The 27948-nt window shown below is 44.9% G+C and overlaps 2 protein-coding genes across 2 annotated transcripts; one reads left to right on the forward strand and one right to left on the reverse strand.

The window, feature by feature from the left end:
- Positions 1-1351: 1351 nt before the first annotated feature.
- Positions 1352-7177, forward strand: LOC103696744 (mitochondrial carrier protein CoAc1-like; the record flags this gene model as incomplete). Its single annotated transcript, XM_039122770.1, has 4 exons — positions 1352-1437; positions 5969-6176; positions 6296-6593; positions 7146-7177. Coding segments are annotated over 4 exons (624 nt in total), but the record flags the coding sequence as incomplete, so codon positions are not given.
- A 1718-nt stretch (positions 7178-8895) lies between these two features.
- On the reverse strand, positions 8896-16933 carry LOC103696742 (aquaporin SIP1-2-like). Its single transcript, XM_008778455.3, has 3 exons — positions 16455-16933; positions 16088-16360; positions 8896-9338 (listed from the first exon to the last, which is right to left on the reverse strand). Exons 1-3 carry the CDS (start codon positions 16779-16781, stop codon positions 9192-9194), a joined length of 747 nt encoding a protein of 248 aa, XP_008776677.2. The 5' UTR covers positions 16782-16933; the 3' UTR covers positions 8896-9191.
- Between the last annotated feature and the right edge of the window lie 11015 nt (positions 16934-27948).

Consider the following 27948-nt stretch of genomic DNA (forward strand, 5'->3'; position numbering starts at 1 on the left):
GTGTGCGTGGTTGCGAAGTTAAGAATCAGATCCGCTGCATTTTTGAAACTTAAAAAGAACTACATGTGGCTTGATCCCCCTTGTGAAGGGGTACGTAGGCAACCCGATCAGGTTCAGCCATGGTTTTCAAAAAAAAAAAAATCAGCATGCTAAACACCGAAGAACCTAGGATGCACTTTCATTAATTATACATTCAGTCTTGTATCAAGGACTCATAATCTATGTATCAATCATAAGCATAGAAACTTTAATTGACTCAACTTACCTTTCTCTAAATCTTTTTTTTTCTTTTTTTATTAATTAACTCGCCATTTATGTGTATTAGGGAGTCTCTTGCATGAGTACAAGGTCTCCCTTAGCCTAATCTAGGCTTAATACCCTATTATGGCATGAAATTCCTTACTTTCCCATCCGGATGAACGGTAATCCGGACCGACAGCCGGTTACTTCATCCCGGATTTGATCTACTTTCCAAACTCCAAACTCTATGAAATTTATACCTGATATTCTACAGTTATAGGGGTTTCCAAAATGGTGACATGCATCACCATCGGAGGCCGATTGACCCCCAAAAAAATTTATTGAAGTCAAAACTTTGACACAGGTTTTCCGCAGTCTCGGAAAACCTTGCCGAAATCCGATTCTCTCTCTCTTAACTACCTCTAAAACCCCTATCTAACCTCTTTACAGCCTCAATTCCATTAGGGGACTAGGTAGGGATGGGGTACTTACCACTTTTTTCTCTCGTCTTCCCTCCTTCTTCTTCTTCTTCTTTTATTTCCTCTTCTTTTTCTTCCTTTCTTTCCGCCTGAGACCTCCTCTAACTTCTCTCTGTGTCTCCCTCTCTGCTTAATCCCACCGCCACAGCACCCCAAATCCCCCATTTAAATCACATCAAGCACTGTTCACCCTTTATTTAAAATTATTAAATTTTCATTTTGTCCCTAACACTTCAATGTATCTACTATTATGCCATTAACTTTTGATTCCTTCCAATTTTACCCCTTATATCAATTTTAAGGACTATTCTATCCTTCTTTATATAGAAAAAAAAGAAAAAAATTTGGGGTTATTACACACTACTTCTTGAAAGCAAAAGAGAGGTAGGTCCTGTCTCCTTCCCGTTCCTTCTATATGAAGTCTCCCCACCAAAGATGCCTCTGTTCCCACTTGAAGCTTCTCATATTCCTTCAACCTTTTTTCCCCTCCATAGCCTCATATTCTCCTTTGTTCAGCCCCTAAACCTCCATTTCTCCCCTCGCTTTCTATACCCAAATCCCAAAAACCCATACTCCGCAGGCCGGCCTGGCGGCCCTGAGTGAAGAACTGTATCTTTATTTTGAACTGCCAGACCAAAAGACCAAATTTTCAGAATGCAGGATTGTTGGGATCTTTTCGGAAGATTGTACAGACAGAAGGTTTATTAGGATTCTACAGGTCCGTTTAAATTTCCAAGTTCAACTATCCTTTAGCAATCTGATGTTTCCTACTGTTGGGGGGAAAAATGGACCACCCCACAAATACAATTAAAACATCCAAATCCGACAGCAAGCCTGAGCTCATGCAAGCCAAGCTTAAAAGATCGAGCCGAGCTCATGCAGGCCGAGCCGAGCTCATGCAGGCCGGGCCGAGCTCATGCAGGCCGAGCTCATGCAGGCCGAGCTCAGAAGGCCGAGCTTAGAAGGTCGAGCTCATGCAGTCCGGGCCGAGCTCATGCAGACCGAGCTCAGAAGACCGAGCTCATGCAGGCCGAGCTCAGAAGGCCGAGCTCATGCAGGCCGAGATCAAAAGACCGAGCTCATGCAGGCCGAGCCCAGAAGACCGAGCTCATGCAGGCCGGGCCGAGCTCATGCAGATCGAGCTCAGAAGACCGAGCTCATGCAGGCCGAGCCGAGCTCATGCAGGCTGGGCCGAGCTCATGAAGACCAAGCTCAGAAGACCGAGCTCATGCAGGTCGAGCTCAGAAGGCCGAGCTCATACAGACCGAGCTCATGCAGGCCGAGCCCAGAAGACCGAGCTCATGCAGACCGAGCTCATGCAGACCGAGCTCATGCAGGCCGAGCTCATGCAGGCCGAGCTCATGCAGACCAAGCTCATGCAGGCCGAGCTCATGTAGGCCGAGCTCATGTAGGCAAAGCTCATGCCCACGTGCTGCGGCCACCCTGCAGCAGCCTCACCGCACCATGCTTTGCTTGTCGGCCACGCCACGACATATTAACCAGGAGCTATACCCTGCTACGACTGTCAACAATTAAATGCGCACGATCTCCACGGACCTCCAGCTTACTCGAAATCTTAGGCCATCCACGCCAACCCATTGACTCACTCCATCTCGTTCAGTCGCCCACGGCAACTCATTAATGTGCACAACCATGGCCAATCATGACGGTAACCTATTAATTCGCCCCGTCACATCTCAGGTAACCCCGCACTCCTCCTATAAAAGGGGAACCTCTTCCTCCTAAAAGGGAGCTTCGAGCTTCGGACTTTTATTGACAGTCCATCTCCCTCTCCAAACTCAAGCCCCCTTCTAACTTAAGCATCGGAGGGCCGGCACCGGAAACCCCGGCCACCGGCTTCTTGTAAGTCTCCCGGAGGACGCAGCCCGCCGGCGTACCGCCACCCGCCACTCTTGTCAGAGCTCCTCCTTCTCAGCCGAGCGGTCGCCCTCGGGTCCAATTTCCAGCAACAGTTGGCGCTAGAGGAAGGGCCCGAGTTATGACCATGAAGCTAAGGAGCAAAGGAGCCTCTAACGCCTCCCGGCGTCCTGCACTAAGTCCTGGGCACTCAGTCCAGAACCCACCACCAAGGCCTCCGGCGGATCCAGTCCCTCAAGTCCAGCCGGAGTAATTCGACGCGCTGGTGCAGCAAGCCCGAGCGCTAGCCACTGCAGTCCAAAGCCTGCAACAAGTGGAGGCCCCTCCTGTGCCGCCTCCATGGGTTTACATTAAGCGGAGGAAGAAACTTTCTTCCGAGCCATCTCGAATCAGACATGGCTCCCACTGCAACGACGTGGGACGTGGAGGGAACCAAGTAGCCCGAGTCTCACATCAACAAGTTGGAGGGGAAGAGAAATAAAAGCAGAGGATGAAGGCTACGTGTCCCCACTTCTTTCGTTCGAATCATCAAGGCCTGCAGCAAGTAAGAGACCAGCATGTACTCCCTTCTCATGGGTGTAAGTCCTCATAACGGCGCTCGGTCATCAGGCCAGGAGGACCCTTTTGGTAGCAGGACTAGATCCTGCACCGAAGGAACAAAACCATGCGGGGGCGTGGTACCTACGCAGACCCTCCCAGAGTAGACAATACCTCATGACGGAAGGCCGACTTTCGTTTTCCGCGACCTTAACGGCTGGTGCTTTCACTGAGAGCCGAGCTCATGCAGGCCGAGCCGAGCTCATGCAGGCGAGCTCAGAAGACCGAGCCGAGCTCATACAGGCCGAGCCGAGCTCATGCAGGCCGAGCCGAGCTCATGCAGGCGAGCTCAGAAGACCGAGCCGAGCTCATACAGGCCGAGCCGAGCTCATGCAGGCCGAGCTCAGAAGACCGAGCCGAGCTCATGCAGGCCGAGCTCAGAAGCCGAGCTCCAAAGCCCGAGCTCAGACAGAAGCCTGAGCTCAGAAGCTCGAGCTCAGAAGATCGAGCTCAGAACGCCTCCTTCAGAAGGCCGGTGCTGAGCTAAGTTCTGAGGGACTTCGAAGTTCGGGAGTTATTAAAATGTCTCCAAAAGGTACAGGATGCCACTTTGGCTTTAAATAATTTCAATATTTTACCTATCTCCAGGTCGGAGAATGCAAAATACGACCTACGGATATCTCTATCTCCAACGTCGCCCCACTCCAGGTGGGGGTGCACGATCGCCAACGGACAAGGCCATCTCCGGTCTCCATCTCCATCAAAGACCCCGACCAAGCTCAGGATACCCCGCTGAGTCGACAGCAAGCCTAAGCTCCCTCGATCTCGGGAAGCATCGCGGGGTCGACAGCAAGCCCAGGCTCCCTCGACCTCATGCATGATCCCCTGACTAAGGTCGGGATGCCCCGCTGAGTCGACAGCGAGCCCAAGCTCCCTCGACCTCGGAAAGCATCGCGGGTTCGATAGCGAGCCCAAGCTCCTTCGGCCTCGTGCACGATCCCCCGACTAAGGTCGGGATGCCCTGCTGAGTTGACAGCGAGCCCAAGCTCTCTCGATCTCGGAAAGCGTCACGGGGTCGACAGCAAGCCCAAGCTCCCTCGGCCTCGTGCACGATCCCCCGACTAAGGTCGGGATGCCCCGCTGAGTCGACAGCGAGCCCAAGCTCCCACGACCTCGGAAAGCGTCGCGGGGTCGACAGCGAGCTCAAGCTCCCTCGGCCTCATGCATGATCCCCTGACTAAGGTCGGGATGCCCCGTTGAGTCGACAGCGAGCCCAAGCTCCCTCGACCTCGGGAAGACATTCGACGACACTTCGACGATATTCGACAATATTCGACGACATTCGACGACATTCGATGACACTCGATGACATTTCGACGACATTCGACGACACTTCGACGACATTCGACGCCTCCTACGACAACACGCCCCGATCTGGGTGGGGGCACCCTGCTGAGTCGACCACAAGCCAAAGAAGGCCGCTGAGTCGACCTGAAGCACTTAGCTCCAACTGCATGAGAGGTACACCCTACTTGGCACATACATTTCCATAGATATTTGGCTATATTATAGGATGATCGACGACTGGACTACTTCCTTCGCTCGAGCCAAAAAGCAGCTCGAACTCGGAAGTCGGGGGGTAGTGTTGGGGGGAAAAAATAGACCACCCCATAATACAATTAAAACACCCAAATCCGACAGCAAGCCTGAGCTCATGCAAGCCAAGCTCAGAAGACCGAGCCGAGCTCATGCAGGCCGGGCCGAGCTCATGCAGGCCGAGCTCAGAAGGCCGAGCTCAGAAGACCGAGCTCATGCAGGCCGAGCTCATGCAGGCCGAGCCCAGAAGACCGAGTTCATGCAGACCGAGCTCATGCAGGCCGGGCCGAGCTCATGCAGATCGAGCTCAGAAGACCGAGCTTATGCAGGGCGAGCCGAGCTCATGCAGGCCGGGCCGAGCTCATGAAAACCGAGCTCATGCAGGCCGAGCTCATGCAGGCCGAGCTCATGAAAACCGAGCTCATGCAGGCCGAGCTCAGAAGACCAAGCTCATGCAGACCGAGCTCATGCAGGCCAAGCCCAGAAGACCGAGCTCATGCAGGCCGAGCTCATGCAGGCCGAGCTCATGCAGGCCGAGTGCATGCAGACCGAGCCCATGCAGATCGAGCTCATGCAGACCGAGCTCATGCAGGCCGAGCTCATGCAGGCAAAGCTCATGCCCATGTGGTGCGGCCATCCTGCAGCAGCCTCACCGCACCATGCTTTGCTTGCCGGCCACGCCACGACATATCAACCAGGGGTCATACCCTGCTGCGACTGTCAACAATTAAATGCGCACGATCTCCACGGACCTCCAGCTTACTCGAAATCTCAGGCCATCCACGCCAACCCATTGACTCACTCCATCTCGTTCAGTCTCTCACGGCAACTCATTAATGCGCACAACCATGCCCAATAATGACGGTGACCCATTAATTCGCCCCGTCACATCTCAGGTAATCATGCACTCCTCCTATAAAAGGGGAACCTCTTCCTCCTAAAAGGAGGCTTCGGGCTTCGGGCTTCGGGCTTCGGACTTTTATTGACAGTCCATCTCCCTCTCCAAACTCAAGCCCTCCTCTGACTTAAGCATCGGAGGGCCGACGCCGGAAACTCCGGCCACCGGCTTTTTGCAGGTCCCCCAGAGGACGCAGCCCGCCGGCATACCGCCACCGCCACTCTTGCTGGAGCTCCTCCTTCTCAGCCGAGCAGTCGCCCCTCGGTCCAATTTCCAGCAACACCTACATTTTGTCAGAATGATTTGTCTATTATCTGATGTTTATCGTTTTATTCCCCAGAGGAAATGGTGCCAGTGTTGCTCGGATTGTACCTTATGCAGCTTTGCATTATATGGCTTATGAGCAATATCGTCGATGGATTATACTTGGTTTTCCTGATGTTGGAAGAGGGCCTGTTCTTGATCTTGTATCAGGGTCACTTGCTGGAGGAACTGCAGTTGTTTGCACTTATCCTCTCGATTTGGTTCGCACCAAATTGGCTTATCAGGTGAACATCATTAGACTCCTACATCATTCCATTTTTGTGATTTAGCTTATCTCTTTCCACCACTTTTTCCATCTGTGGGTTTTGGATCTCTTCAGATATGGAAAATTTCGCCTTGATTCTTCTTACCAATACAAAATAATCTACCATCTCTTGGAAGTAATTCTAGATCCCTGGATCTTCTACTGATAAATAATAACCACCTCACATACTTCTGTCTGATTTTCAATGTTGTGTTGTGGACATGTTCTCATCTGGAATTAGTTTATCTAGAACTTGATTTGCAGGTTGTTGGACCATCAAGGGGCAAGTTCAGAGGACTATCTCAGTCCGAAGTCGGAACAGGTTTTGGAGGAATTCTTGATGGCATTTTCAAAACCTGCAGACAAAATGGATTGAGAGGCCTTTACCGGGGTGTAGGTATGTATTGATTTTTTTCTCCTTTTTCATTTTAAATTCATTTTAGTTTTCTTATACATCAATCGCTATACTGGCAGCAAACTCTTGTAAAATTCATCTGTCAAGTACCGACACTGGTGAGAATAGACTATCAGCAGTGGCACACTCGATCTGTTGCATTTTGAAAAGTTTTTTTAGTATATATGGATTCCATCAAAGTCGGTTAAAACCAAGACTTGCTTTTTTAAAAAATCTGTTTGAGAAAAAAAAAAAAACAAAATTTATCATTGGAAATCTAGTGTTGAATCATTTGGTAGTAAAAGTAAACCATTTTAATCTGTAGTGCAGGTTACTTATGTGGGTGGCATCCTCACTAATATTTATGTGCATCACATAAATATTAGTTTGGTTTTTGACTGTTCTATGAAGGATTCAGAATGATTTTTTTATTCTTTTTGTTGGGAGGGGTTAGAGGTCTAGGGGTGGGGGGGAGATTTCATTTGTAAACTGGGACAGAGAAAATAGAAGGATGCTATGGGCATTGCGGAGCTGAATGAAATGAATTGTGGTTAGCCGACCCCAACTTGTTTGGGATTAAGGCTTAGTCAAGTTTGAGTTGAGAAAATAAATTGTGCTTTTCTTAGGAGCCACTATGATGTTTTCTTTTATTTTGTATTTTCGGTTGGGATTTGGGTTGGGGGTGGGGGTGGTTGCGTACTCCTTGAAGAGATTTGTAAGGGAGTCAAGCTTTGAGATTGGGATCCGGTTGGGGTGAGAAGATGTGGAATTAAAGCTAAAGATTGTCTAGCAATATGAATTGGGGAGGAGTAGGCCCTTATTTCCTTAAGCTATTGGCATGTCTTGTAATCCAAGTGCGCAGGTCAGTGATTTGGTGAATTTTGAAAGTATTTTACACTTAATTAAAAAATTTCCATCATTTTTTAAAAATAAAAAAAAAGACTTTCTTAGTGAGTTTGTCTTAAGCCTTTAATTGGGCCGCCTCTGGGTTGAACGGAACAGGGAGCAGGATACCGAGAGTTGGAGGGGTGATGAGATGATTGTCCCGGGACGGTGTGTTGAAACCGAAGACGGGGAGGAGCGTTTGGCCGTGAGGGTGGAAGGAGGGTTTGGTGAGAGGTTGCGATAAAGAGAAGTGATTGAGAGTAGTTAAGACACAGAAAGTGAGACTTGGCCTCTAGGGCGGATGAACGGGAGTATAGAACAGGACTTTTGCATCAGTTGTTCCTCGATGCATGTAAGAGAGCATGTAAGAAGGAAAATCAGAATTGATGTTGGTAAAATGATTTTGTGCTTATTTGAACCATACCAGAAAAGTCCCAAGTGGGATCTCGTACAAATTGTACGGATCTCCAAACTTTTTTTAAGGAAATATAATCATAGATTGATAAAGTCAAAAGTCAAAACCAACTATATTTTTTTTATTCGAAAAAGAGAAAAAGACAGTATTGTTTTCGATTCTTAGCGAAAGCAAGGAGATCCATTAATTGGCTCTCTGTTCTCCAAAACAGAATTAGGTTAAAAAGGAAAGTTCAACCCTCTTATCACTTTTTTGTAAGCCTCCTTGTCATTATATGAAAAAAGTAAAATTAAAAACAATTTAATCTTGTAAAGAGTTTATAAATAATAATGCTTCCTTTTACATGCATGGTATATGACAAAATCTACTAATATATAATGAGAAAAGTTGGAGCTTCAGGCCACTAAAAATATTCTAGACAAACTAGGATGATGTTTGGCATCATTGTCAATTTTCAGTTTTTAACTTTTCAAAAATAAATTTAATTTTTTTTCCCGAAAACTAATCTTGAAATCTATTTTTATAATTCTAAAGATTTGGTAATAATAACAATGGCGATAGTGATGGTGACAATGGTAGTAGAGGATGATAGTGATAGTAGTGAGAGAGGTAATAGCAATGATGGTGCGGCAACGATGGTGGTGACAATAGAGGCTATTAGGTAGCAACATGACAATGGTAGCCATAATGGTAGCAGCGACAATGATGATACCCAAGTAATGGCAATGATGATACCTTTAATGATAGCAGCAATAGCAATTGCAACAACGGTGGCAGTGGCAAAGATAAAAAGAATCAATTTCAATTTTCAAAAACAACAAAAGTCATAATTCCTGATTTTCAATTTTTTCAAAATCTAGATAATAATTTTAAAAATCTGGAAACATAAACTCATCTGCCAAGTAATTTTTTAAGTTCAGATGTTTGTGTTTTTGAAAGCAAAAAACAGAAATTGAAAACCAACAGCCGGGCCTAAACTCTGCCCCTCCTAAACAAGGCACAAAATGCAAGTAATGGGTATTAATCTTTCGGGACTCGCATGTATCATGCTTGAACTGCCTGACCAAGGTAGCGTCCTAAAACCAACCTCTTTTAAGTTTACATCAGCCAATAAACAAAAGACATAACTACGAAGGTTGAAATAATATTTAATATTGATATTACTCCAACAAAAAAATAGACTAAGAGAGTTCAACAAAAATGAAAAGCAGAGATGCAGTATAACCTCCAGCCGCCATAGTCTAACCGGTTTATTTCACTAGAGCATCAAAAAATAACTGTCCAGCTTCATCTATTTAATCTCATGCTTTTTTAGCCTTGACCTTTGGCATGAAGAGAACCCTGAAAACCCGAGCAGCCAAAATGGCACCAATGAAAGGGCACATCCAGTAGACATAAAATTGTTCCCATGTATTGTGGCGGTTGCTGATATATGCCCAGCCAAATGCCTGTTAACAGAAAATAATTTTGTCAAATTTGAAAAACAAAAATATAAATAACAGTATTAGATTAAAAAAATGGCAGCCGTGCGCATGAGGAATATCGATGCTTGCCATGTCATGAAAAAGTCAGCAAGATGGTGATGGAATTGCTATTAATATACAAGCCAGATATCCTATCAAAATCAGAATAGTTCAATTACAAAAATTACGAAAATAAAAATAAAAAGTTAAAAAATAAAGAAAGCTGATAATATATCTTCCATAAAATTGCTTCTCCACTAAGTGCATAGCACCTTAAAGTGTACATAGTACACATGTTATTCATTGCACCATGGGCTTCTGACAAGAATACTACTACAGATGGCATCTAATGAGTTTGCCTATAGAGCCATTGCAAAATATCCATCTTAACCACAACATGCAAACGTTTTTTTCCATTGGTATACCATAGCACAACGAGATGTCTCTGCAACTTTTCGTCTTCTTTTTGTTGGTTTATAGGATAAGAAGAGAGCTGCATGGCATGTGAATGCTAAGGGCATAGATGCTATAAAGAGAATTAAAATAAGAACATAGAGTATTCTTCAAAGTTTTAAGAGATTGAGCACAATCTGCTACTATTAATCAGGATGATACCAGCATATACAACGAAAACCAAATAAATAAGCGTTGGCCCTTCGTAGAGAGCAGGGAGGATGACCAAGGAAGAGCTGAAAGGAAGAAGTGGGAAAATAATCAATATTTGGAGAAGCCTGATCATACGAGGAGAACAAGGAAAATAATGAACCCAAATATATGATCCAAGCATATAGTGACTAGTGTCAGGTTGGAGTGTTATAATCAATATATGAAATCCAGTTATCTACCTATGTTGCCAATAGGACTTAGCTCCAACAATTGCCACACCCCTCCTCTTAAAGGCTTGCTTATGGAAGAGATCTAGGATTTGAACCCTAATGGTGGCATTACCACTGTAAGACCTAGACAATTGTATTAACCACAGGCACCATCAAACACACTTGCAGTCATTGCAGTCCTTGAGTCAAGCTCTAAAGTATAACATAAAAGCATCCAGTTGCTGCAAATAAAAGGACTGGACTACCAAGCAAATGCAACTTAAAACCATCTAATGTTGGACTGAAACAACTAAGCAAATGAGTGGCTGCTGTTCTCTAGCAAAGAAACTTGCTACTTCCTTCCTACTCATCATGTCTGATCTTCTTTCTTGCACCTACAAAGAGAACTAATTACCTCTTCATCTTTCTTCTTAAAACATCCCCGTCAATTTTCCAACTGCACTAAATATGTTATAACATAAACCTCCAAAAGCACTTAGTAGATCCCACCAATGACCCATTACGAAAGGACCATCCACAAAATTCTCTGGTGAAAAAATCTAGAATTTACATGTACACTACTTTCTGATGAATCCAGCAAAAAACATATGCTAGAAAGAAGGTGACCAATATTTCTCAATATGGGCATATATCATATGTTCCTCGTTTAGTGAAACAATTGAGTATACAATTGGACACCAACCATCTAACTATCCTACTCCAGCTAAACAAAGCTACCAGAAAAATTTTTTAGAGAAATTGCATTAGCTTCACCATCAGTAAAATCTTCCCATCTATCTGAGCACTTATCATGTCTATTTGCATGGTAGATACAAATTTAAAAATGGTCAATTGTCATCATCAAGAAGTTCCGATTTTAGAAGCCACTCAATGACCATTCATCATGCCATTCATTATAGCTATTCACTGATCTCCCCAACTGAAATGGTGTCACAATGAAATTTTCATTTCAACAGAAAAGGCCGGCCATTTTTTCCCTTGGATATTTATGTAAATATGTGCCGATCACAATTTTGTATTAGGTAAATCTTAAAGCCCACTAGGAAATGAGATTAAATATCATAAACCAAATATGCAGAAAATTCTTATATTATAAGAATACTCATAATTTAACTAAGGTTTTCACAAGTCTTCCATAAGAAAAACGATATAATAGCACAATGAGGTAAGCATGACAAAACAAGGAGTTCGCTTGATTTATCAACTCTAATTGCAAAGCAGCTACCCACCGAATATGCACATGGAAAAAGCTGGAGTATGGATTCTAACATGACTAGATACTATATGAATTCTAACATGACCAGAAACTATATGAATTCTGACATGAGCAAATACTATGTGCAATTCATGCATAAAGTATTACATATTTAGAACACCATATAATTTTATTCCCTCTTGCCAAAACATACTTGCCTAGATGATTGCAACTCATAAACAGCTAATAACTGCTTTGCCACTATCTGCAATTTCTTCCATAAAAGACGATTATCAATTCAGAAAATCAATGCTAGTATCTGTGCAAGTAAGCATCATTTTATATACCAGTCTATGCTAAGTATTCTAGCATCTAGTGGATCCCTCTAATCTTCATTCCCTCTGCTACACCATCCTTACCTAAATGGCTTCAACTCATTAGCTGTCCATCCTTAATGATTTCCAACTCATAAGATATTGAACATTTAAAAACGTTTGCCATCTTCTACGGTCTACAATGATCCATTCAAAAGAAACTTTTACATTCTGAAGTATAGTCAGTGCAAGTTGTCTCACTAGTATATATTTAGTACGCTGTACCATAAACAGTGTTTAACTTATTCATTACTTCTTCCTCCATGATATTCTTTCTTACACCTACATTACTTTTTTCGTTATTCCTTTCAACAATTATTTGACTATTCTCATACCTTCAAAAGTATTCACATATTAAGATCTTTATTGCAGTTTTGACTTTCGAGCTTCATCATATATCATCATGAATAACTCGATAATAATTGGCTTTCCATCAAGTTTGGATCTTTCACAATCCCCAAGCACTAAGGATCAACATTTTTTTGACATCAGAAGTAGATATTATGAGTTTAATCACTCGTAGTAGAGTTGGAGAAAAATTGTTCTGAAACCCCCAATGCTCGAGCTTCTTGCAAAACACAAGTTTGTTATGATATCCTAAAAGGGTTCACTGTCAAGTCAAGACAAGCATCATGACACCACTTCCAGACAAGGGTGGCAACAAGTTGGGTCTAGCTATATCCATAGCCAAATCCAAATTACATTACATGTGTTAGATCCATGCACTCAATTTACAGCCTATACCCATATACAATGTTAAGGCCTAGATTTTCGTTATTAATTGAGTTTTAGTTGGGCCCTTTGGATTGGCAAAGGGGTGAGGCTAAGAGGTGGGGGTTTAACAGGTAGAACAGAGACATTAGAGGTGTGTGGTTTTTGGTTTTTGGGGTGGGCAAGAGATGGGAGGGACGTTCTGTTAACAATCATCCTCTCCATCTCTCCAACAAAAGGATGCTCATCGACACTACCACCAGTGCCTCCATCCTGAAAAAAGGACGAACAAACATAAGAAATTCCAAAAGGGAAAGCGAGTTGAGAGTTATGTCTCAATTTAGATGCTATAGATGAGACATAGATGGTAAAATATATATCGTCCATATTTATTAAAAATGAGATTTTGAATTTCAGGAATATTAACAACCTTTCTTCCCAAAATGCACCAGACTCCACTTATTTAGCTTAATAAAGCCAACTAGCTATTGATTGGCTAATCCAACTAGATTATTTTTTATTTTACGAATTTACCTTAATAAGATAGAAACAATACCTTAACCACAATCGTCTAATATGAATACTCAAGTATATTATTTAAAAGATTAGAGTTTTAGATTCCTGCCCATCATTTTTCTAATCCTGATCTGATCAACTCTCTTAACACCTTTACAAATATCATAATGTGCCTATTAAGAAAAGGAAACAGAATAATCATATTACCCACCAAATATAGAAAATCTCATCCAGTGAGTTAAAATGCACTCCTATTCCCAAGTGCAGCCAATTGTGTGAACAGGTTCGCATGTAGACATGGGAGTGCAGAAGTGCACAAGACATGAGCGAGATTCATGAAGTGCAGAAACAATTATCACAAGCATGTGAATCTGTAACTCTGCATGTGACGTGCAATATGTGGACATCCACTTTTCCTCTTTTGCCTTGTGTATCTCTAAAGCTGCAACTTGGGCAGGTGGGTTGGGTTGACAGCCAAGCCTAAACCAACCCAACCTCTGTAACTCTCAAATTCATCCCAAATCAACATCGTTTTGGTTTGAAATTTATCCAACCCAAACCATATCAAGCTAAGTCAGGAAGACGTCAAGTTGGTTCTGTTTAGTCAAGTTAGGTCATGTCAAACGAGGATTTTAAGATAGAGGAAAGGCTTGGGAAACTTCTGTCAGGTTAATGTTGCTTGGGTTGAAATTTTAATAAAGAGGAAAAGGGGTGGATATCTTAACCCTCAACCAAAATTGATGGATGAACGGCATAAACAGTGACACATAACTCTATAATTCGACAGGATTTAAGTTGGGTTGCAGTCAAAATCGGGATGGGTTTAAGCTCAATCTTAACATAAAACAACTTGGAGTCAAGTTGGAATTTTTGAGCCTAATCCCAACCGAAGTTCATAGTCTCTCAACCCAATCCAACCAAAACAGGCAGGTTAGGCTTGTTGTTTTTGGGTTTGAGGCCAGCCTAAGTTGTGTATCTCTTCTAATCCCAACAATCTCATTTCTTCTTCCTCCTTGTTTGAAATATAACCCCTGAACCATTTCTCTCTCAAACCCTTTAGTACTGGCCCTCTTTCTTTATCCATTTCTTTATCTATCTGTCTACTTTTCCCATCAAAGTTAATATATCCTTTGCAATAATTCCATTTTCACTTATTTGCTTAATTACAAAGAAAAAAGGGTTATTGCATAATTCAGGAAGCTATTTAAACTTCTCTCTCCTTTCAATACAGCTGCTTAACCTTAAGTCCAAAGATATAACACTAGAGTTTTTGAACAAAAACATGATCTAAGACACTTTGATCTCTAACTTTGACAAGATGCCTAGGATCACTAAAGCCTTATTGAGAGAGGGTATTTCATTATTTCTTTTACAATAAAATCTTTTATTTTCAATTATTTAAAATGTCTTTCTATTATTCTATTACTGAAACAAGTTATCCACAAATTTTTCTTGAAATTAAACCGATCTTCTTTCTCTTTGATAATTAGGTCAAATGGAAACCCAACCAAATATTGAGTTAAGGGTAGATAAACCTAGGTTTCTTGTATCAAAACAACAAATTTTACCAACTCTACCAGTTGGCATCCTCTAAAATGAATTGATCGTAAAATAAGATAATTACAAATCTCAATTATATATAACACTAAGCCTTGGAGTCCAGCAGGCAATGGGACTCCAATATTAGAAGCAGAAAAGACCGCATTTCCTGAAAAAAAAATGGGGGCACGGCATCCCTTGCAGCTGTGGTTCCCCCATATGCCTTTTTGCTTCACATGTGAGGGATTCTAGTTTACTCTAATTTCATAGTTTTTAGTCCAATTCACATTGCACATGCCCAAATGCAACTATAACAAAAATATCTCATATAACAATAGATACATGTATAATGTGTGCATGTATGTATGTATGTATATATATGTATTTATGAATGAATGTATGTATGCATACACACACACATGTATATACATATATATGTATGTACTTACACACATATATGTATGTGCGTGTACACGCACATATATGGCTATCAAGTAATAGTACCACATTTGAGTCAACTTATATCCAAACTTAACTTGATAAGGATTTAGATTTAAATATAGGATCTAGATAGAATCCAATAGGTGTAGCTTATTTGGCTAATTTTGCAAATCCAAACCTGAAAAGTCAAAATCATATTGGATTAGCAGGCTATCAGCCCCTATTTTCACCTATACTGGACCTTATTTTCACCAATACCCCATTCTCACCCCTAGCTTCTATGGTTTAACCTGTAAACAAAGAATGTCACACCTATGTCTCATGCGTTAGAGAAACAAGATCGCTTCTAGCAAGCCCATAAAGAATTGTGAATATGGATTGTAATTTGAATAACTATAAACCATTTAAACACTCAAGAAACCATCATGCTTAATTCTTTTAGTAAATGATAGTAGCATTTTCATCAGACAGACATAATATGTTTTCAGTGACATCGGAATGAAATGGTTCTTATATGTGACAATCTAACTGAGCCTGGACAGGTAGAGCACCTAAAGGAAATACCTATCGGTTATAACCATCACACAGACATACTTTGTCTTCAATTAACTCTTGCTTTAACAGATGCTGGGTGAGAAATAAACACAAGTATACACAAAGCTATGCATATTTTAAAACCAAAGCAGTATAAGTGACTTTCTTATTTGTACATTTAGCTATTCCTCAATCCTAGACTAAATTGTATTATGCAATGATTTGTTTTGTGCCAAATATCGCAGGATAATCTGCAAAAAACAGTCTAGCTTCATAAGCTGAACATGAGACCAAAAAAAGGGAGTGGGGAAAAAGGAATCCACAAATGCTGCTAGAAGTTCAATGACATGCTTGAAATGTTGGAATGTGCAGCTGATGGTTAAAGGTGATAGAGCAAGCTAAATAGTTGAACTGAATAAGGATATACACTGATGTCCTACTGCTACCAGGAAGCTACACCACACCTTCCAAATAGTAAAAACAAGTTATAATGGCACCAAAGTAATTTGCAGATATCTAAGATGACAATGATGAAGAAGGTGATGATGATGACAGCAGAAATGCAGAATAAGGGAAGAAGCAGCTCACATTGGCAGGGTTCATGGATGGCCCCGTGTAACCAGCACCTGCAAGAACGAAGGCCACAGTTGTTACAGCGAGCAACCAAGTCTTCACGAACGCGCTGCTGGGACCCTTCATCACTATCCAGAGAACAGCCAAGGTGATGCAAAAGGTGAGGACCCCTTCCGCGGCTGCCCCCGTGTGCAGGCCCACTTTCAAAGAAGGCCCGCTCAGCGTGTGCTTATAATGAGGAGGCATCAACTCTGCGATAGCCAACACACCACCCACCGCCCCGGCCGCCTGACGATATCAGGAAGGATTAGATTAATCAGATGGCCAGAGAAACGAATGGCAAGGATGGAGAAGGGGAGAGGGAGAGGATGGGTGGATGGACCTGGGCTGGGAAGCGGAGAGCCATGGAGACAAGGTTGTCCTCCCCAAAGCCGGCGGCGTAGAAGGCGGCCGTCGCGGTAGGGTTAAAGCTGGCGCCGCCGATGTTATCGCAGATGGGATTGAAGACGAGCAGGAGGAGGAAGATGAGGGTGGTGGTGATGAGGAGGGAGTAGGCGACGCCCTGGACCTGCAGGGCCGACGTGATGACGGCGGTGAGGGCGCCCACGGTGGAGACGCAGAACATCCACAGGAACGTAATCACGGCATCGCCCACGGCTGCCCTTATCGCGCCCATTGCCCCCAGCCTTGCTTTTCTTTTCTCTCCCATTGTTGTCTTTCACCGTGGTGGAGGATTGGTTGAATTCCTTCTCGCCCCCTCGGTTTGGGGTGGAGGGAGGATCGGATGGCTTTCTCTGGATAGAGATGTCCGGCCCGTTGTTCTGGAGTTGCCGCCGACTCCAATCTCAGAATCTCACCGTGTGACGACTTAGGTGGAGTCTAGGGCTACGAGTAGAGGTGCAAATGGGCCGGATTGGATCAGATCACTTAGGCCCTGTTTGGGGGAGCTTTTGGAGGGCCAGAAAGCACTTTCTAGCCCTCCAAAAGTACTTTTAGATGAAAAACTGTGTTTGGTAAATTTTTCAAAAAGCTGTTTCAGCTTTTGCGGGAAGCTGAAAACAGCTTTTGAGAGGAAGCTCCAATTTGGAGCTTTTGGGAGGAAGCTGTTTCAACCCAATCTATTTTTTTATTCGGATTTTAATTTTGGACCCAAATCCGATCCTAATAAAGATCGGGTCAGGTCGAATCGGGTTAGCTACAATTTTTGACCCATCAGGTTATTCGGGTCGAATCGGATTCATGGGTAACTCGGATCTGATCCAAAAAATTTGGGTCTGGATCGAGTCTGGTTGGGTCGAATCTGAATCAAATTAGATTTCTGCATTCTATCTAACATTACCAAAAATATCTTTATTTTGGCAATTTGAACAAAGCATTAAGAGGTCATTGTCTGGCGCAATGGTAACAGGCTTGGATTGACAAACATGATTGCACGTTTTGAGTCGTCAGACAACCACTTTATAAAAAATGCTAGATAAAAAAACTAAAGGTCAAGTCTGTCCCCTGGCTTCATGCTAGATAAGATCTCTCCTTCAAGTAATTAATCGAGTCGGGCAAAGTAGGCGTCAATCTTTTTGAGAGGTTTTATTAAAAGGTCCCCACTATCCATCTGCAGCTTTTTTTGGAAAAACCCATCCTTATCCCTACCCTTTTGTCTTCTACTGCAGGCTGCCACTGTTGGCGCTGTGCGGAAGCGTGTGGATCCCTGATATCTGCTAATCTAGGGCATCCCCTAGGGCGTCAGGCCGCGTGGGAAAAAAAGGAAGAAGAGATGGAGAATCACAATCACAAACTAGGGTTTTCGTGGAGAAGAAAAGGAAGAGAAGAGAGAACGTGGGAGAAAGTTTTCTGGCGGCTCTTATTTCTCTAGGAAATAATACAAGTGATAACTCTAAAACTGATTACATCAAGCCTTTATATAGGCACCTAATTTTAATCTAATCATACACCAACTCAATCTCCACCTAAGCCACATTAGAAAGCACTCAACCCAAGTCTATGACTTACATGCTCTCCCCCTTTAAGCCTAAACCTAGCCCAAGAATGACTTAGATCCTTTGAGACTTGAAAAACCTTGACTTGGCCCGCTTCACGCCTGAAAATCCCGTGAAAACAGTGCTCGGGTCGACTCCTGCTGTCCTGGGGTCGACCCCTGAAGCTGTCCCAGAAAACAGCTCTCGGACTTTTTCCTGTCGCTCTTAAGGAGTCGACCCTTGAAGTCTTGGGGTCGACCCCTGCACTGTGCCATGTCTTCACAGCGTGCCGGAGTCAACTTCAAGTCTCCAGGAGTCGACTCCAATACTGTTCACAGCCCAGAAACTTGTTATTTTCCATTGGATGCGCCACACTTGAGCCTATAATCTCCACCTTGGCGCTCCAAAGCTTCCGCAAGCTTCTCCTGGTCCATCAACTGTTGGGGTATGTGGAGACCTTTGATGATGAAGAGAATTGAAGGAGAATTAATTCTGCATAGTTCAGTCTGGCGGACTGTCGGAGTCGACTCGAGCTACAGTCGAGTCGACTCGGGAACAGTCGAGTCGACTCGAGGCCTGTCGAGTCGACCCGAGAGGAGAAAAGCCGCAAAAACCATGTTTCTGTCTGGACTGTCAGAGTCGACTCGAGCTACAGTCGAGACGACTCGGAGCATCGTCGAGTCGACTCGAGCCACAGTCGAGTCGACTCGAGATCGTGCCAGTTATACTGGAAGTTGTCCAGACGTGCCAGAGTCGACTCGGACTTCAGCCGAGTCGACTCGGGCTCGCGGGAAATCATACGGATGAGTTTTCTTTTGGTGTTTTGTCGGCGTTTCGACGGCTATGATCATCTGAAGGTCTTGTGACTATATATAGGACTCATGAGAGCCCTAGGGTGAAGAAGATTGGCCGTATATTTGAGAGAGACTCTTGTTTGTGAGGCTAGGGTTCTAGAGAAGAAGAGGATTGGAATCCTACTTCTTGTGCAAAGGGAATTCTGTGTGAATCTCTTGTAGATCGATCGCTTGTGATCGTTCGGGTGTGTGCTATCTCTGTAATCAGTTCATCCTAATTGAGATTTGGAGCGGTGGAGGACGTAGGCTATTTGTAGCCGAACCTCGTTACATCTTTGTGTTTGCTTTGCTATTTTCTTCCTTCTTCTTCCTTTTGATCTTTGATAATCCGTTGCGGTGCTCAAGTGTTTTACCCTACTGATACCACGGGGTAATCTTTTGCCCTTCGTAGGCGGAGCGAAGAGGTGATCCTTGAGTCCGGAGTCGAGGGAGCGAGAGAGTGTTTATCCGTTTGCTTCTCTCTTGCTTGTCCGACGTCGGTGGCGGCGCCGGTGTGAGTGGGTTCCGGCGTGGGCGCCGACAACAAGTGGTATCAGAGCTATTGGTTTTCTGCGATGGCGGATGAAGGAAAGGTGCGAATTGAGAAGTTCAATGGAACGAACTTCGGGTTCTGGAAGATGCAAATAGAGGATTACCTTTACCAGAAGGATCTCTATTTACCTCTTGGAGGTAGAGCAAAGAAACCAGAGAAGATGTCCGATGAAGACTGGGAGGTCCTCGATCGGAAGACGCTCGGCACCATTAGATTGTCACTTGCATCCCAAGTGGCATTCAACATCAAAAACGAGAAGACGACGATGGAGTTGATGGCAACATTGTCGCGGATGTACGAGAAACCCTCAGCATCAAACAAGGTATTTCTCATGAAGAGGTTGTTTAATCTTCGTATGAAAAATGGCGGCAGCATAGCAGAATACCTCAACGAATTCAATGGACTCACGGCCCAGTTGGAGTCATTGGAGATTAGTTTTGACGATGAGATTCGGGCATTGCTAATCCTCTCCGGATTGCCTGATAGCTGGGAGGGCCTGGTGATGGCAGTTAGCAACTCTTCGGCGACGGGGAAGTTGATCTTTGATGACGTTGTGGGAGTGCTTCTAAGTGAAGAAGCAAGAAGGAAATCTTCTGGAGTTACGGAGTCGTCTGGAAGTGTACTAAACACCTCTGACCGGGGAAGACAAAAGAAGGACGGTCGATTTCGAAGCGACTCGAAGTCGAGATCCAGCAGGTCTCGAGCACCTCAGAACAAGGAAGTGAAGTGCTGGAACTGCGGGAAGACGGGGCACTTTAGGAGGGACTGCAAATCTCCTAAAGGGAAGCAAGGCGACCACACCGAAGGAGTCAGCAAGGATCTGGCAAATCTTGCTGAAGACGGTGACATGGATGCCCGCGTTCTATCTTTATCTACCTGTGACGAGTCTTGGGTGATAGACTCGGGCGCGTCTTTCCATGCTACATCCCAACGGAAGCTTCTTGGAGGATATGAGAAGGGAGACTTCGGCAAAGTCTACCTAGGGGATGGAGAGCCTTGCACCATACAAGGAAGGGGAAGCGCGGAAGTGAAGTTGACTTCTGGATCTTCACTTGAGCTTGAGGACGTACGGCACGTGCCTCAACTGCAGAGGAATCTGATTTCTGTTGGACAGTTGGCGAGCCAGGGGTACAACACTACTTTCACAGCCGATAAGTGGAAGATATCCAGGGGTTCGTTGACTGTGGCTAGTGGCAAGAAGGTTGGGACACTTTATGTCACCAACGGCACGGAGAACTCTATTGGAGTTGCTGCAGCTGATGTGGACACCAAGTTATGGCATTGTAGACTTGGGCACATGAGTTATCAGGGACTGGAGGTGATGCACTAGTTGGGAAAGCTGCAGGGTCTCAGGAGTGTTGAGATGGACTTCTGTGAGGATTGTGTTCTCGGAAAGCAGAAGCGTGTTTCATTCAACAAAGAAGGTAAACCTCGGAAGCAAGAAAAGCTAGATCTCGTGCACACGGACGTGTGGGGGCCTGCACCAGTTTCTTCCATTGGTGGATCTCAGTACTATGTTACTTTTATTGATGATGCTACCAGGAAGCTTTGGGTGTTCTTCTTGAAGCACAAGTCAGAGGTATTTGGGGTCTTCAGGAGATGGCAGGCGATGGTAGAACTCGAGACAGGAAAGAGGTTGAAATGCCTGAGATCGGACAACGGTGGTGAGTATTGCAGCAGGGAGTTTGAGGACTACTGTGCAGATGCTGGGATCGTCAGGCAGAGGACAGTTCCAGGGACACCACAACAAAATGGAGTTGCTGAAAGGATGAACAGAATAATTAATGAGCGTGCCAGGAGCATGAGGATACATGCTGGATTGCCACAGCAGTTTTGGGCGGAAGCAGTTAACACTGCTGCCTACTTGATCAACAGAGGGCCATCAAAGAAACTTAAATTTGGGATTTCTGAGGAAGCATGGACAGCGAAGAAGATTGATTTGGCGCACTTACGATTATTCGGTTGTACCGGTTATGTCCATGTTGATTCCAGTCAAAGAAGCAAACTAGACGCCAAATCAAAGAAGTGTATTTTCGTTGGATACGGAGGTCAACAGTTTGGGTATCGGCTTTGGGATCCCGAACACAGGAAGATCATTCGTAGTAATGATGTGGTATTCAATGAGAAAATACAACAGAGCTATGAACCAGAAACAAAACCTGTTGAGCCGTGTTTTGTGGATCCTGAAGAGGAGTCTACAAATTCTGGTCAGAAGACTCAGTCAGAGCAAGAATCTGAAGCATTGGCACCCCCTCCACAACTAAGAAGGTCCACTCGTAGTACTCATGGGAAGCCTCCTCAAAGGTATGATGGGACTCTTAGTTATTTGTTGCTCACAGATAATGGCGAACCTGAATGCTTCATGGAGGCATTGGAGGTTGATGCCAGGAAGGAGTGGGAGTCGGCCATGGATGATGAGATGAAGTCATTGGAGCAGAATCAAACGTGGGATTTGGTGGATCTGCCCAAGGGGAAGAAAGCACTGTCAAACAAATGGGTTTACAGGCTGAAGGAAGAGCAGGGTGGGAAGAAGCGGTACAAGGCCAGGCTGGTTGTAAAAGGATTTCAGCAGAGAGCAGGTATCGACTTCACAGAGATCTTTTCTCCTGTAGTCAAGATGAGTTCTATTCGAGCGGTGCTGAGCATGGTGGCAGTAGAGGATCTTCACTTAGAGCAGCTTGATGTGAAGACGGCCTTTCTCCACGGAGATCTCGATGAGGAGATATATATGCAGCAGCCAGAGGGATACATTGCAGCTGGCACGGGTGACTTAGTCTGCAAACTAAAGAAAAGCCTCTATGGTTTGAAACAGGCACCCAGACAATGGTATCTCAAGTTCGATAGCTACATGCTTGAGATAGGATACAGGAGATGTCAGGAGGATCACTGTTGCTACTTCCGGGACTTCGGTACATCTTACATTATCTTGCTATTGTATGTTGATGACATGTTAGTTGCAGGAGCTAGCATGCATGAGATTGCAAAATTGAAGCTGAAGCTGTCAAGAAAATTTGCAATGAAGGATCTAGGAGCAGCAAAATAGATCCTTGGGATGCGGATCAGCAGAGATAGGTCTAAACATATCCTCAGACTATCTCAGGCGGAGTACATCAGCCGAGTACTCAGGAGATTCTGCATGGAGGGTGCCAAACCTGTTGGCACACCGCTGGGTGCCCATTTTAAGCTCTCAAAAGGGCAAAGTCCGAAGATGCGGGTGGAGGAGCTCAATATGTCAAAAATCCCGTATGCATCGGCAGTGGGGAGCTTGATGTACGCTATGGTGTGTACGAGACCAGACATTGCTCAAGCAGTGGGAGTTGTGAGTCGCTTCATGAGCTGCCCAGGCTTGGAGCATTGGCGCGCGGTCAAATGGATACTGAGGTATCTGAAGGGCACTGAGCACATGTCATTGTGCTATGGAGGTTCTGAGATCCGGTTACAGGGCTATGTGGACTCAGACATGGCAGGGGACTTGGACGGCAGGAGGAGCACGACAGGGTACTTGTTCACCTTGGGCAGTGGAGCCGTCAGTTGGATTTCCAGGTTGCAACCAGTTGTTGCATTGTCGACTACGGAGGCGGAGTATGTGGTAGCCACAGAGGCATGCAAGGAACTAATATGGCTTCAAGGCTTGATGAAGGAGCTTGGGAAGGAACAGAAGGATTGCATGTTATATTCAGATAGTCAAAGTGCAATTCATCTGGCAAAGAATTCAGCTTTCCATTCAAGGACGAAGCATATTGACATACGGTACCACTTCGTGAGGTCATTGCTCGAGCAGGGACTCGTCAAGTTGGAAAAGATTCATACAAGTCAGAATCCTGCAGATATGTTGACGAAGGTCGTCACGGTGGAGAAGCTGAGGAGTTGTTCAGCTTCTGCTGGTCTTCATGCTTGAAGACGTTGAGGAGGCATCGTACCAATTTCACTAGGATGATCCAATTTCAGTGGGAGCACAGAGGAGAACCAAGTAACAAGAGGATATACCCAAGGTCTCCAAGTGGGAGATTGTTGGGGTATGTGGAGACCTTTGATGATGAAGAGAATTGAAGGAGAATTAATTCTGCATAGTTCAGTCTGGCGGACTGTCGGAGTCGACTCGAGCTACAGTCGAGTCGACTCGGGAACAGTCGAGTCGACTCGAGGCCTGTCGAGTCGACCCGAGAGGAGAAAAGCCGCAAAAACCATGTTTCTGTCTGGACTGTCAGAGTCGACTCGAGCTACAGTCGAGACGACTCGGAGCATCGTCGAGTCGACTCGAGCCACAGTCGAGTCGACTCGAGATCGTGCCAGTTATACTGGAAGTTGTCCAGACGTGCCAGAGTCGACTCGGACTTCAGCCGAGTCGACTCGGGCTCGCGGGAAATCATACGGATGAGTTTTCTTTTGGTGTTTTGTCGGCGTTTCGACGGCTATGATCATCTGAAGGTCTTGTGACTATATATAGGACTCATGAGAGCCCTAGGGTGAAGAAGATTGGCCGTATATTTGAGAGAGACTCTTGTTTGTGAGGCTAGGGTTCTAGAGAAGAAGAGGATTGGAATCCTACTTCTTGTGCAAAGGGAATTCTGTGTGAATCTCTTGTAGATCGATCGCTTGTGATCGTTCGGGTGTGTGCTATCTCTGTAATCAGTTCATCCTAATTGAGATTTGGAGCGGTGGAGGACGTAGGCTATTTGAAGCCGAACCTCGTTACATCTTTGTGTTTGCTTTGCTATTTTCTTCCTTCTTCTTCCTTTTGATCTTTGATAATCCGTTGCAGTGCTCAAGTGTTTTACCCTACTGATACCACGGGGTAATCTTTTGCCCTTCGTAGGCGGAGCGAAGAGGTGATCCTTGAGTCCGGAGTCGAGGGAGCGAGAGAGTGTTTATCCGTTTGCTTCTCTCTTGCTTGTCCGACGTCGGTGGCGGCGCCGGTGTGAGTGGGTTCCGGCGTGGGCGTCGACAACATCAACCCCATCAGCGCCACACACCTGAGGAAGCCATCCCTTGGAAGAAACTTGGTCAGTGCATCTACCAAGTTCTCCTTCGTATGAACTTTGGCAAGCTCCACTTCATGTTCTTCCACCAACTTCTTAATCCTGTGGTACCTGATGTCAATGTGTTTGGTCCTTGCATGATAGACCGAGTTCTGAACCAAACACAATGCACTCTGGCTATCACAATGCACCCTGACAGCCCCCTGTGCAAATCCCATTTCGAATGCCAATCCTTTCAGCCATAGAGCTTCCTTGGCAGCTTCTGTGATGCCAATATACTCCGCTTCCGTTGTAGACAATGCCGTGATTGGTTGCAAGCTTGATCTCTATGACACTGGACCTCTGTTCAAGCAAAACACATAACCTGTGGTAGAACGCTGTGTGTCCATGTCTCCTCCGTAATCAGCATCCACAAAACCAATCATCCGGCTCTGGTTCTCCTTGGTCATGTTGGAATTCTTCTCCTGGCTACCTTCCAGTCCATAGCAAATGCCAACTCCAACTGTGCCCACCAAGTATCTGAAAACACCTTTCAGTGCTCTCCAATGCTCCTTGCCAGGGTTAGCCATGAACCTACTGACTTGGCTAACTGCATGTGCAAGATCTGGTCTACAGCAAACCATAGCATACATCATTCTCCCAACTCCTGAAGCATATGGAATTCTCTTCATATCCTCAGCCTCCACCTCAGTCTGTGGTGACATTATCTTCAAAAGACTGACATGACCAGCTATTGGTAATGCCGCTGGTTTCGCTCCATTCATGCCATATCTCTGCAAGACCTTTCTGATGTAACCTCCCTGAGATAAATGCAGCACCTTCTTGGTTCTGTCCCTGAGAATCTCCATGCCTAGAATCTTCGTGGCTGGATCCAACTCCTTCATCCCAAATTCCCGAGATAAGGTTACCTTCAAGTCTTCCACAATTCCTCTTCTCTTGCAAGCAATCAGCATGTCATCAACATACAAGAGCAGATATAATCTAGACTCATCCTCAAGAGTCTTCACATAGACACAAGGGTCATACTCACATCTGGTCATGCCAATGCTCCTAACATATGTGTCGAACCACAAGTACCATTGCCTTGATGATTACTTCAACCCATAGAGTGATCTCTGCAGCAAACAGACCTTTCCTTCTGACCCTCTATCACCAAACCCCTTTGGCTGCTCCATATAAATCTTCTCCTCTAAATTCCCATGGAGGAAGGCTGTTTTAACATCCATTTGCTCCAACTCCAAATTCTGGATGGCAACAATGCTCAACAGCATCCGAATAGAAGTATGTCGAATAACTGGAGAGAATACTTTATTATAATCAATGCCCTCCTTCTGGGAGTATCCCTTAGCCTCTAACCTGGCCTTGTATCTGATGCCTTCTCTATCTAAAAGTCCTTCCTTGCATGGAACACCCACTTGCATCCAATGGGCTTCTTTCCACTTGGCAACTGCACCAACCGCCAAGTCTGATTTTTCTGGAGAGACTGCATCTCCTCTGCCATAGCTTGGACCCACCTATCGCTATCCTGGCGTGCCAATGCCTCCTCATAGGTCTTCGGATCTCCGTTCACAGCAACCAATGCATAAGACATGGTTTCACCAAAACCATACCTCTCCGGCTGCTTCACAATCCGCTTAGACTTGTGCAGTGCGACTCCGATGCTTTTGCTGGGATCTTGTTCCTCTCTTTGCACATCTCGTCTCTGAGTTAGCATCTCGCTCCTCTCCACATATGGAGGCACCTCTGACTGGTGCTCCACCTGAATTTCATGTCCTTCTAGTGCACCTGCAAAAGGTAAAACTAAATAAGAAGTTAGCTGTCCAACCCTGTCCGGTTGGTTCTCCCCCCGCTCTTCTTTCATCCTTTGCATCTTTAGGACTGAATTCTCATCAAAGACCATCCCTACTGATAGTAGACTTCTTCTCCAAGGGATCCCACAGTCGATAACCCTTGACTCCACGCGGATATCCTATGAACACCATCTTTCGTGACTTGGCATCCAACTTGCTCTGCTCACTGGGATCAATGTGCACAAATGCCGTGCACCCAAATACTCTAAGATGGCCAACCTCCACCTTCTTTTCAGACCATAGCTCCTCTGGAATCCTCCCATCTAGCTTTGTATGAGGAGATCGATTCATCAAGTAGCAGGCTGTGTCTACTGTATCCACCCAAAACACCTTGGGAAGCCCTGCCTGCAATCTCATACATCTAGCTTTCTTCATGAGAGTCATGTTCATCCTTTCGGCCACCCCATTCTGTTGAGGAGTCTCCTCACTGAAAATTACCTTTTGATCTCACAATCTTCGCAAAATTTCAAAAACTCCTTACTTGTGAATTCGCCACCACTGTCGGACCGCACACACTTCACGCAGCATTCCTTCTCTTTCTCTACCTTTGCCCTCCAGGCTTTGAACTTAGAGAAGACATCTGACTTTTCTCTCAAAAAGTACACCCAAACTCTTCTTGAAAAGTCATCAATAAGGGTTAGAAAATCCTTGCCCCATTCCTGGCTATGACTAGGTCTGGTCCCCAAACATCCGTGTGCACTAGCTCCAGAGGACCACTATTGCATGTAGTAGTGGTAGTAAACTTCACCCTGTGTTGCTTCCCTAACTGGCAAGGCTCACACACCTCTGAAACTCCTCCATCCAGATCTGATATCAGTCCATCTTTGCTCAGCATCTTCATACCACGATCTCCCATGTGGCCCAAGTGGTAATGCCACAAACGATATGCTTCCTGCTGGCCCTGTGCCACTGCCGCTGTTTTGGATCCTCCACACACCACGGATCCTTCCATCTTGTACAAATTATTCTCCAACCTCCTCCCCTTCATCACAACTATGGCTCCTGTGGATATATTCAAAATACCACTCCTGGAATGGCAACTAAAGCTATAACCGTTCTTCTCCAAGTAGCCAAGTGACACTAGATTCTTTTTCAGATCTGGGACATGCTTTACATTGGTAAGAGTTCGCACCATCCCATCAAACATCCTCACCTTGGTGGTCCCAATGCCGGACACCTTGCAAGGATGATCATCTCCTAATGTCATACTCCCCTCATCAATTTTGGTGTATGTAGCAAACCAAGACCGATTTGGTGTGTAGTGATGAGAGCAGGTTGAATCCATTGTCCAGATATCCGTGTTGTTCCTGTGATCATCCGAAACTACCAAAAGGTCATCCTCCACCGTGAGATCAGCCACGGCACTGACTGAATCCTTGCCATTCTTCTCTCCCTGAAGCTTCTTCCAAAGCGGACAATTCCGCTTCAAGTGTCCTGCTTCATTGCACTTGTAGCATCTGAACTCTTTCTTGCCTTTCTTGAACTTTGATTGTCCCCTTTACTTGCTCCATTCCTTCCCTCTCCTAGGCCTCTCTCCGACAGTACGACCTTCCTGAGGAACTCCATCCTTTGTCAATCTTTCTCTTTGCTCATTGGACCTTAGCACAGAAATTATGTCTTCATAATTCAGCGTCTCCTTCCCATACAGCAAAGTAGTAACCAAAGGATCATAAGAACCTGGCAGTGAG

The sequence above is a fragment of the Phoenix dactylifera genome, unplaced genomic scaffold (assembly GCF_009389715.1).
Source record: "Phoenix dactylifera cultivar Barhee BC4 unplaced genomic scaffold, palm_55x_up_171113_PBpolish2nd_filt_p 001744F, whole genome shotgun sequence".
NCBI classification, from domain to species: domain Eukaryota; kingdom Viridiplantae; phylum Streptophyta; class Magnoliopsida; order Arecales; family Arecaceae; genus Phoenix; species Phoenix dactylifera.

Coding starts and splice junctions, on each gene's coding strand:
- LOC103696742 (XM_008778455.3), bottom strand. CDS start 16,781: ATGGGAGAGAAAAGAAAAGCAAGGCTGGGGGCAATGGGCGCGATAAGG. Junction 16,361..16,454: donor CTCTCCGCTTCCCAGCCCAG/GTCCATCCACCC, acceptor TGATATCGTCAG/GCGGCCGGGGCGGTGGGTGG. Junction 9,339..16,087: donor CATCCATGAACCCTGCCAAT/GTGAGCTGCTTC, acceptor TTCTGTTAACAG/GCATTTGGCTGGGCATATAT.